General features: G+C 30.9%; 2 protein-coding genes across 2 annotated transcripts; one reads left to right on the forward strand and one right to left on the reverse strand.

Annotated features, from left to right (window-relative positions):
• Nucleotides 1–24: 24 nt before the first annotated feature.
• On the reverse strand, nt 25–11,015 carry Phyhd1 (Phytanoyl-CoA dioxygenase domain containing 1). Its single transcript, XM_074119437.1, has 6 exons — nt 10,856–11,015; nt 2,324–2,467; nt 1,290–1,554; nt 1,045–1,131; nt 554–712; nt 25–485 (listed from the first exon to the last, which is right to left on the reverse strand). The coding sequence occupies exons 1-6, from the start codon at nt 10,877–10,879 to the stop codon at nt 319–321; spliced, it is 846 nt and encodes a 281-aa protein (XP_073975538.1). The 5' UTR covers nt 10,880–11,015; the 3' UTR covers nt 25–318.
• Nucleotides 203–5,789, forward strand: LOC141449734 (ubiquitin recognition factor in ER-associated degradation protein 1-like). Its single transcript, XM_074119438.1, has 4 exons — nt 203–224; nt 602–721; nt 3,546–4,008; nt 5,181–5,789. Exons 3-4 carry the CDS (start codon nt 3,550–3,552, stop codon nt 5,562–5,564), a joined length of 843 nt encoding a protein of 280 aa, XP_073975539.1. The 5' UTR covers nt 203–224; nt 602–721; nt 3,546–3,549; the 3' UTR covers nt 5,565–5,789.
• Nucleotides 11,016–11,869: the final 854 nt, after the last annotated feature.

Raw genomic sequence — 11,869 nt, forward strand, 5'->3', positions numbered from 1 at the left:
AATAACACGTACATGAAGTGTAAATGATTTTTAGGTATATTATTTATTATTATTTTTTTATAAAATTCAACATTTCTCTGATTTTTATTCAAAGTACCTAACAAATTAATGTAAAGTTATTTAGATTTGTTTTTTAGTACTGTAGTTTTATAAAACATCAATGAAAATATTATTTGGCCTTTTCGTGTTTCAGCTATTGCTTGCACAGATTATTGGAACATTCAGTAAGTTATTTCCAGTTTAATTCATACATATATAACTTGACTGATTAATCATTGTTTGTAGAATGTTTTCAATATTTATGGCTCAAGTAGCTCTTTACTCAGGATATAACAGCGGAAAACCCTGAGGAGATTGAAGCCAGTTATCTGAAGAATATTTAGAAGTTGCATCCATAATGTGAAATGTATAGGCATGCCTCGATTTCAGTGATTTGTTAGCCTCACTTTTGTGCACAACATTTCCATGTATTACAACACACGTTCCTAAAAACAAAAATAGATAAAAGTTATGATCCAAAAATTCATGTTACAAAAATTGAAAAATTTGTTACCTTTAGAAACAGGGTAAGGACGAAATCCTGACGATGGGTATGTTACAGGTGGTCTGTCGAAAACTACAAGCTCTTCTGCATTAGGATCTGGATTTCTAGTATATCGTCTGTGCACACCACTAGTGTGAGAACCAGGGATAAACCAAAGGCAACCATTTTCTAGAAAAAGTAATAATTGTTAATGTTCATTATCTAGAAATTAAGCAAGGTGGTACGACTGTTAGTGTACCATTTTTTAACTTATATTTTTATTTAAATGTGCTGTGAACGTTCATTGGTGCAAATTAATGTAGAAACGTAAAGATGAGCACATTTTGAGAACTTTTTTAATCTTGAATGTTTTGTTAAGTTCAAGAATCTTGTTACTTCACTCACTTTTTTTTTGTTTTGACGATAATTGCTCTGACGGACGAAATCCTTAAGGTTTTTAGATTAAAGACATAATGGATAAAATAGTATATTATTTATAGTTTTTTATTATTATTCATTACCTAAAGTAGCATTATCTAAAGCAAACCACAGTCCAATTAATGTGTTAGGATCTGTATGTAAAAATGTTGAGTCTTGGTGTGGTACAACTGAAAAAATAAAATTAATTCAATTGCGAAGCAATACATTTTTTGAACATTTCAACTGTTTTAATCTTCAATTGCTCTATATTTGTTAGAACAAGTGAAGCTTAGTATGTTAAAGCCATTTTCGCTTAAAGTAAATAAAATTATCAAGTAGTTATTACCTTCACCTCCAATCTGCGGATTTTTGTAAATGTACATACTTTGAAGAAGTACGGGTGCTTCCATTCTCAGAACATTGCAGAGATCTTGCACCTTTTTGCTAAAAGATATCTCTTTGAAAACTGGATGAAGCCAGTGTAATGCATGGCCTACTTTACTTAGAGATTCAGATTTAGGCACCTGCAGTTCACCTTTATCATTAAAAGCTTGTGTCTCAAAAAAGTATCTAATTTTGTCACCACTTTCGAGAAAATATGCATCCTTACTCTGAAATCGGATTTACAAAATATTCTTAGCATAATTATGTGGTAAGATTTAAGTGCTTTTAATTTTTGAAAGTGCTAGATATAAACATGAATTTTTGAAATAAGAAACAGGAGTTCAGTCTGTCTTTCTTTTACGCGGTATTCTATAGTTCAAAATTTATTCTTTAGTTGGAATAGAAAGTCCACAGTACATAAATAATATTTTATCTTTAAAATACTTTAACTGTTAGATGAAATGCTATTTATTGAAGAAATATGTCTAGTTTCTTGATGAATTCTTTACTGATGTGTGATGATTTGTATTTCTTATCATTTTTTAGCTATTTTGTATTTGTTATTTTTTTTTCTTTTTATACTTTGAAACTTATTCTGTTATACAACTGATACTTGTTCTGTTAAATTCTAGTGATAAGTACGTATTTCAGCACAAGTCTTGAAAATTGCCGAGCTTTGCATATATGTGTAACTGTGAAAAATTCTAAAAGGCCTAACTTACCTACCTATAAAAAATATGAAAAAGGACAAATACAAATTACTTTTTTAATCAGTAGTAGTAGGTTTTATTGAAAAATTCATTACAAAAAGACATTTCAATATATGAAAATAAATGAAACTTATCAAGCATGGGTATCAGTCTGCGAGGATTAATCAGTATAATAAAGAATTCTTAAAGAATTTTTAATTGCTGACTCAAAGTTGTTTGTTACACAGATCTTGGGGCTTTTATCCTTATAATTTTTAGTTTAAAAATAATTTAAATTTAAACTCACTTGTGGGGATTGTGTGGTACTGAAAACAGTTTTCTGTGTGTCTGCAGGTACATTTTCAGCAAGCTCGATACCAGCTTTTTTCAGATTGGTTACTTCTTCTTCTGTCAGAAAGTCTTCTAAGATAAGAAAACCGTCTGCCTGAAACTGTTTTATTTTTTCTAAGTTAGAATCTTTTTTTAGAACAATATATTCAGTTTTATGTACCAAGCTTCGTAGAGACATTGTGATTTTAACGTATGGTTTTAACATTACATTTTTTTCGTACACCATAATGCAACTGAACTACTGAACCGTTTTAGTATATTCATATTTTTTCGTTAAGATACCAGGGGAATTGTTTTCTTTTAAGATAGCGTAAAGTGAAACTTTTATCACAAATGAAAATCTCTAATAGGATTCAGTTTGTACAATCTCTCTACATATAGGTACTTTAAGAATAACAAAGAAAGGCCACTTCAAAATGTTATAAATCGCCTTCTCAATTTTACTTGGAACTAGAGCTTTTCTACCAGCTTTCAACATTTTTAACCGAAAACTGGATAATCTTGAAACAGTACATTAAGTTAATAAGATGAGGTTTTGAAAGTGAAATAAAATTGGGCTTAAATAAAAATCTGGTGTTACCTGAATTTAGCCTCTAATCATATTCTTACATTTTTCTGATTTTCACAATTATTGAATACGTTTCTAAGATTATTGTGTTATTTGTCTTCTAATTTTGTATTTAAAAAAGGTCTTTATTTTGTACGCACGATTTAAACTAGTTAAACGAATTACGAATTTAATAGTTCTTTCAGTTTTTCGCGTCACACACTGAATCCTTAGGCTTTATTTCGAACATTTTTGTGGGAAATGTAATGTTTGAGCGTTCAGCAGGGGACTTGCTTTCCTCTAAAAGCAACTTCTACATTAGACGGGTTTAAAAGCTATTTAATATTTAGGGAAATTAATAATTTGATAATGTAAGGTCTCTGTTTAGCTCGATGCCTGCTTTTCTCGGTCTTCTTCTTTTTAAGCAGGAAAGTTTTCGATTAACGAGGGTACAAACACTGTCGCTTGGTGAAATCAAAATTTAGTTTAGGTTCAAACTCTTGTTCATCTCTCCTATTGCTTCTTTCACACCTAACAATTTAAGGAACCGCTGCAAATCCATAATATTTTCTCAAGCTAAGGCATTGCAGTATGTTTAATATTGTTGAAGAAACTTACTTTTTTTTTTCAGGACGATGGGGTTTTGTGCAACATTACTAATATATCCAGTAACGTTCATGGTCGATCGACGACGAGATGAAGTAGATACTGGAGGGAAAATTATTCTTCCACCAACTGTACTTGATTTTATGGCAAACCAAACGCTCCAGTATCCAATGCTATTTAAACTTTCGAATATAGAAAACAATGTCAGTACACATTGTGGGGTACTGGAATTTATTGCAGAAGAAGGTACATTTTTTGCACCAACATGGATGTTAGAACAATTAAAAGTAGAGGCTGGCAGCTTTATCAAAGTAGAATCTGCAACATTACCAGTGGCTACATTTTCAAGATTTCAACCTCAGCAAACCAATTTCCTTGATATATCTAATCCTAAAGCAGTTTTGGAAAATCAGTTGCGTAAATACGCTTGCCTCACCGTTGGAGATGTAATAGCTCTCTCATATAACGACAAAATTTATCGACTCAAGGTAACTTTCTTATTTTATAAAAATTATATCCTTTTCATCGTTTGAAGAAAAAAAGATTATATTCCTGGAGTGCCAAAAAACCCAAAAAATATGGAAATGTCCCGATGCCTTCCAGTGCACCGTAGTTCTCCGGTCAGTGTTCTCCTCTTACAAACAGTTAACCGAAAAAGGTTCCTAGAGAGAAAAATGTTAGGGCAGCCAGCAGGTATTCATTGTGCTTTCATGGATCTGTTCCTACTTTTTTTTTTCCAAAGATTACTTTTTGTATTAATGGGATGTTGAGGATTTCACTGACTTATTCTCACAGTTTCTGCATCAGTAATACTAATTTCTGAATTATAGCAATTTTTGCGAGGTTGTCCAATGGATATGTAATTGGCTACGCGACAGAAGCTACCCCATAAACGGGAACTTATCCTTTTGTCAAGATAATAATCTGCACTATTTTCATTCCTTCGTTCCAGGTTCATTCTTTTTCCCAGTCCTTGACTGGGCTCATATTTCCATAACTGGGTGACGGAATTATACTCACCTTGTTTTCATTTACAACCTTGGCAGAGTGCTTAAAAGCTTTAAACGGAACAAATAGCTTGACGACACTATCTCGCTATTTCGTGTCCATTAACACTTAACATTATTTAATATTCTAATTTAAGGCGCGCCTTACATCTTATGTCATTGGGGCCTGTGGCCTTTTCAGAGCAGTGCTGGACAGATTAATCTCTTTGCGGACTGATAGGTGTAAAGGTTCCTAGGAAAAGAAAATTTAAAGGGAGCTAGTTGGACATGAATCCGGGTTCTCGAATTTCGGTTAAGTGCATTACCTCTTAGCTAATCCCTTAACTTTATTTACTTATTTTTAATTAAGGCCTTTAAATCCAAGGTTATTGGCACTTGGAATCTTTTTTTAAAGTGTACTGCCGGTCTTCTGGTAACACGTTTTCTCATTGCAGCCAACAGTATGTATCACCGGACAGTGAGCTGTAGGAGGTTCCTTGGAAAAAATATCTGAGGGCAGGCAGGATTCTTCACCCGGAATCTCTGAGTCTTGTGTCTAACTATTCTACTAATTCCATCTCCCCTCTTTTCTTTATTATTTGAATTTTCGATTTTCTCCACTCTGAAATTTTTGATTTTTTGCTTATTAAAAAAAAAAAAAAACTCGTTTTTAGGTGGAAGAAGCACGGCCAAGAGATGCGGTAAAAATTATTGAATGTGATATGGAAGTAGATTTCTCAGCCCCTGAAGGTTATGTAGACCCTAAAATAGAACAGCAAAAACAAGAATTGGAAAAAAACCAAAGCAATACTGCAACGGTAGTACATAATTCAAATAGATTCAGGCCGTTCTCTGGTAAAGGTCATAGGTTGGATGGTAAAGAAAATAAAGTTACTGCAAATGAAGATGCAGAATCAGACGTTCCTCCAGTAGGTATACCAGATTATGACTATAAAATTGGTTCAATTGAATTCTTTCGTAATGAACGCCCAGTTCCTACAAATACAAAAGAAGATGCTGCACAATCGTTTCCTGGTAATGGAAGGAGTTTAGATTAACGAAATTAAGCAGTATTTATAATTAATTTATTGTGACTGTGATAAAAACGAATTTCATGTGTACATTTTTGTAGAAATGATAAATGTAGGGAAAAAAATTGCAATATAATAGGCCTACTAACGCTTGATCAATGTTTTGATTGTAAGAAATAATTTTATAATTTTCGTTAAGAAATTAAATTTTTTGTATTTTTATTACCAAAATTATATTTCCTATTATACTTATTTGAAGGTAGGTTTATTTATTTATTTAATTTTCAAGTCCGTCCTGAACAACATTTCTACTTAATATCTAGTTTTAAACATGTCTAACATAGGTTATAGCATTTATGCGACTAGAGTTTTGTAACTTTTTTTAATTTTTCAAAACGACTTTTTTTTTTTTTGACGAATATCATTTTTGGAGTTTATTTTATTTTGTTTACTTAAATGTAAAACACCTTTCAAATTTGATTATGAATCTTGAATATGGAGATGAGCTTTTAATAATATCTTCTATTTACAGAAAAACAAAAAATAAAAACTATAAAGTAGAAAATGTTAAAATGAAGATCACTGCTCTACAAATTGAACCTTAATTGCAAGAAGCAACTCCTAACTGGTTTAGTCTCCAAGAGATTTTTTACAATTAAAAATGCTTTTATGAAGAAAGAAGAATATAAAAAACAAAATAGCAACAACACACATTTCAGCTACTACCAGATTGAAAACTTAAATTTCTTCCCAACTTACATGCTTCTACACAGACATCATTTCACCTAGGTGATTTTCTTTTCCTGATTAGAACCGATAAAATTCTTTATTAAGTTATCTTCATCTTACACTTTTTTTTTATCAATTGCTGAATGATTTTACATAAAGCTAGTACTGGCTTTCATGGCTAAAAAAGTATTCATAAGGACGTGTACTTAACGTCTTATATCTGCATTAAAAATATTTTTAAGACACTGGGGTTTAGTCATTTGGAATCTATAATATATTAGAGAGTTTTATTGTATATTTTTATTTTCCCGTCTAACATGACAAAATGGCACAGGGGGGGGGGTTAAAATGTAAAATCATTGTCTAATCAGGCCATAATGTTTTTATTTTTGGCTATAAATTCGTACACACAAGCAGGACACTTGAGACCACTGAAGCATTATTTTTTTCTTTAAAACACATGACTACATTGGCTAGTCCGTTTACATTGTGGGAGGAAAAGAGGAATGGGTTTCAAATTTGTTAGAGCATTGTCAGATAGCTCAACCATCTGACCATTTTTTTTTTAATCGAAATAAAATCACTTTTTCAAATTGGCTCTTCATTCGATAGCCAGAACGTGGCAATTTATATGGCGTTGGAAGCTTCTCAGAAAAATATCAGTCCGCAAATAGTGGTAATCCATTTATTTTCAAAAACTAAAACTATTGCTAAATCGAAAAATTTGAGAAGTGGAAGCTATGTTGATGTAAATAATTGCAGAAAACTAATTAAAAAGTTGATTCTTCGGGTTGTTACAATGAATGTTATGAATTCTTAGACATGTAGATCGTTCAAAAGTGTACAAACGGTTATTTTGGTCATACTCAGATAGTACAACCACGAAATAAATTCATGTTTTCAAACGGCAAAGAAGACTGGTGGAAGTGGCATAAGAAACAGTAGTGGCTGAAGGAAAGGTTAACCTAAGTCACTGGATCCCTTAGACGAGTGATCACAAATTTGAATGAGGATTGGACAGTTTCAGATTGTTAAGCTCTATACCATAGATTCATCACCTTAATATAACATGTTACCTTATGCGGGAAGGTAAAATATGGATGCCTCGCCCTTACAACAATGCTTAGAATGTGAGAAATAACAGTAACGATGACATAATTCAGGCAAAAAGCATTATATGCTTCTTTTTAGTACTTCTTCTTTTAGTACATCTAGAAATTTAGGTTTTCATTATTTTTGCATCATGTTTTTACTGAAACCATGTTATTTATTAGTCCCAGATTTTTGTTTACTTGGTAGCTTGATATTTTTATTTTTTCTTTAAATTAAGGCACGTCAAAGTTATGGCGCCCGAAGCCTATTTTAGTACACTGCTGTCTCAGCCATCTCTGTCCATCTCAGAACAGTTTTCTCGTTGAAAGAAAAAAAACTTGAGAACAGAATAACTAGCGATTTCGTGTGGGGTTCTAATACACTAATCACTAAGCTAATCCTAATCCCTTCCCTAATTCTAATATTGAATTTGGTTTTTTATGCGTTTTTTGAGATAGTTTTGTTACAAATAGAAACGCAATATTTTATTAAATATTATTAATGATAGGTTTTTTAAACAAGAAAAGTAAACAAGATTGCAGATTGCAGTTTGTCTGGCTTGGAGTTCCACATAGAGATATCCAAATCGAGTAAAACAATTATTTCTCATTGGTAATAGTTTACAATGTAATTTGCATTTTTCTAATGCCCACTTCATTGTCGCTACATCTTATGTTTGAGAAACTTATGGAAGTAGATATGCTAATTTGCCAAAAATCTTAACGAGCTACTAGAAAGCTTAGGACTTTCCTAATACACAATTAGCTTGTTTGAAACTTTAAGTGTACAACGTTTGGCGCTGCTTCACATGGGATACTGTAGCAAATGTGAAGTGATAATAATAGATGAATGTTTAGAACATGGATTCAAGATAATTTATGATACTCCAGTCATAAAGGCCTAGATGTATTTTTTTTTTTTTTGAGGGGCTAGGTGTGATGACCAATTGGAAACAGCCTCAAGAACTATGTTTTTAAAAAAACTTGAATGTGAATTTCTTCTCTATTAGTAAAATATTCATTAGTGTATCTAAGAAGTATATCCCATCCTGATGACCCATGCCTCATTTCGTATCACAATTAGAGAGATGTTTCTCTTGCCCAAGTCACGAATTACAAACATTTAAATCACCATTTTGTTGAAAGGTTGCTTGGTAATCACGGTCAATATTGGTAAAGTCACCTCAGTAGTTTTCTATTTTGTGGTAAGGATAACTTTCTTGTAGACAATTTTTTTTCTTGGCAGAGAATATGATAACCCATAGTCAGATGTTAAATAATTAATGCAGAAAATTGAAAAACTAGATTAAAATATATAGGGTAATTTCAAATTTCAAATGTTATATAAGATTTATGTGAAATACTATACAGTTTTTCGCAAAATACTGGAAAGGATATAAAGGCCCTATTCCCTTCGTGATATTTTGATCATTAAGAAATCTCCCCACAATATTTGCCATGAATGCGCTTCATTCGAACCTTGTAAGAGAAAGTAAAAATAGTATTAGATTAAAAAATATTATAATCGGAGCTCATTACTGGGTTCTTGAATATACAGAAGTTACAAAGTTAATCGCGCAAATTAGCAGCATTTTTGCGAGTAAGAGTAACTTTGTTACTTTTATTAAGACTGAATATTGTTACACTATCTATTGATAACAACTGAAACCTCAAGTTCTCCTATCAGCCACTAGAATTCTGGCATGTTCTAGATAGCCCGCGTAGTATCTAGATAATGTAAACTGTCCTGAACAATGTTCAAATAGGGCAAAACACCCTTTTCTGATTATAGCTGTTCCATACTCATTTTGTTTTAAGTTACTATTTTAGCAGAATCCAATGAACATTGAGAAATTCATAAACTTCAAAGATAACAAATTTCTCAGTCTTCTTATAGTTTAGAACTATAAACAACTTTCATAGGGTGAGGTTTACTATGTTGTAATCTTAGCTGATTTAAGCTATGAAAGATTAGATAAACTTTGTTGGATAGATTTTATTGTTTTCAGGATTATGAGACAGGATAACATTAGAAGAATGTTAGTTTTTCAATTGCTTTAGTTAATATCTGCCATTACAGCTTTAATATCTAATTAAGAAGAGGGATTCATGGCCTGTGACCATTTGTAGTGAATTTCATGAACTGCTGTTACAATTAATTTTGCTGTTTTTTTTTTCTGTTATCGTTGGATCATATTTCAAATCAACAACATTACTGCAGGGAAGAAGATGAGATCTTTTCTTTAGTTACATACATTTCAATTCTTCACTCACCAAACCTCCACATGCCAAGTCTACATCAGCCGGACAACTATAGCAATCTTTTTCCTCAAGCACAAGTGAACATTCGAAACGAACAACTGAGTTCTTTTGGTAAATTAATTGAATTAAATTCAATAAATTTATATATAAAAAAACTATTTCATTAAATACAACAAAAAACGAAGCTTATTCTTTTCTCAATAAAATTAAACTTTTTTTAGAACTTGTGTAATCATTAAGTTTATTAAAAAAGTAGTTACTTCAAAAAAAAAAAAAAAATATTAACGTTTAACAGAAGATATAAATAAAAATATATACATTTTTTGTCATAGGGTTCATTGTATAAGGGTACTGTAAATTGAATTTAGAAAAGTGAATCACGTTAAAAAAAGATTTATGCAAGATATATTAATAGATTTCATTTACATGTCTGTACCCAACGGATATCTCATATTAATATTCAACTTGGGATCTTTCGTATCTAATGAAAAAATTACATGTAAATGCATTGGTAAACAATTGTAAGTTGGCTTGATTAAAGTTATTTTAAGAGCTCCTAATTCACTCATTTAATTCATTATCTTATGTAAGTTTGAAATGTACAAAAATCGCTATGCCTTCATTTTTCTTTCATAAACTAATAATAAAGTGTCAACAAATTCAATCCAGAATTATTCTATTGCTACAGAGTCCATTCATTGTATTTTTTCATAATTCTCAAGAATTAGGAGGTATTTTATGTAAAGTTCTGTCAGGCAAGCATCTCCTGTTTACTTGAAAATTAAACAGAGGCTATAGAATTTCTTTCCAAAACGCAACGCCGATGTAAAATTATTTTCGTTCAAATTAAATAACATTTCTTAAAGCGTTGTCAAGGACATACTTAAGTGCAATATAAATTCATTATATTACTTATTGGAACTATTTATGTATTTATATTGACCACGGCCAATGATTTTATATTCTCGTAAATGCGTATGCATAGTGCATTTATTGAACTAAAAAATATGAATTATATTATTTACTACATTTTATCTAATTTATTAAAGTTTATACTGGATCATTATTTCTGATTATGTGTGTCTTAAATTGATATATACTGTTCATTTGATTAGCTGATAGTAGAATTAATGTTCAAATCATTATTATAATTTTTTTAACAATTGCCTGATAAAGGAATAAATTGCATTCTAACATACGAATAGTAGATATAAATTCCAACCTTTCATTTTTTACCTTGTTATGTAAATCCTCTCGCATGTTGTTAGGTGAAAAAGGCTCAGAGTAATACACAACTAAAACAAAGCTTCTAAAGCCAACTGATTAAATGTTAGTTGAGTGAACAAGGTTGTGTGTTGGCCCAGTGACAAGATAGCCTCCCACTCATCTTGAGTTCCACCTCCTCTGCTTTGCTTATAACAATTCCTGATCCATTCACCCACTTTAAGTTTCTGTTATTTGGTATTGATAACTTTTTAACTCCTCCTGCGGTTTCAATGAACACTCCTGAATATGTTCTAGATATAGCAGTAAATATTTCTTAGAGGCTGACAGATTTTTGACAAAAAGGGTACGATTAACGAAATTTACGTGTAAAACATTGTTACGAATCAACCTTTTTTAAAAATAATCTTAAAACTTAATCTAATCAAAACAGAATTCTATCAAGCGTCTAAAACTGTTACTAGTAGGAGAAATTTAATGATCTTTGTTTCTAAATATCTATTGCATAATTATCTACAAGATTGATAATCCTTGTTATTAATGTACAAGAAACATAAAGCATATGTATATTAATTGTTTGAATAACAATTTAATAATGTTCCCGATAGAGGTAAAGTTCTTTGTTTTTGAGATTTATCGCTGAAAAATGCGCAGGGCAGAACTTTATGGAAATAATTTCCTTCCTGATTAAAAGAATATTGATGATGTCTCACCATCGGAATTTGACATTTTACGCAGTAAAGAATCAGAAAATCGTATGGAATTAATCGAAATAAAATTTGTAATAATTTTACAAAATTATAAACAAGTGATTTATCTTGGTGCTTTATTTGAACATTTTACGACTAAGGTTTATTGCATTAAACTAAAAAAATATTTATCTTACATGTTATTATTTTGTTTTCTAATATACAACTATTAATCCCAAATTTAGAATTTTATTCCGAAATACTTTAAATTACTTCGGTTATAAGAAGCATTTGCGTTGAAATAGAAATATTTTTTTGAAATACTTAGAACTCCCTA

This window comes from Rhodnius prolixus, unplaced genomic scaffold (genome assembly GCF_049639745.1).
Source record: "Rhodnius prolixus isolate KJV_2025 unplaced genomic scaffold, Rpr scaffold_2, whole genome shotgun sequence".
In the NCBI taxonomy this organism is placed as follows: domain Eukaryota; kingdom Metazoa; phylum Arthropoda; class Insecta; order Hemiptera; family Reduviidae; genus Rhodnius; species Rhodnius prolixus.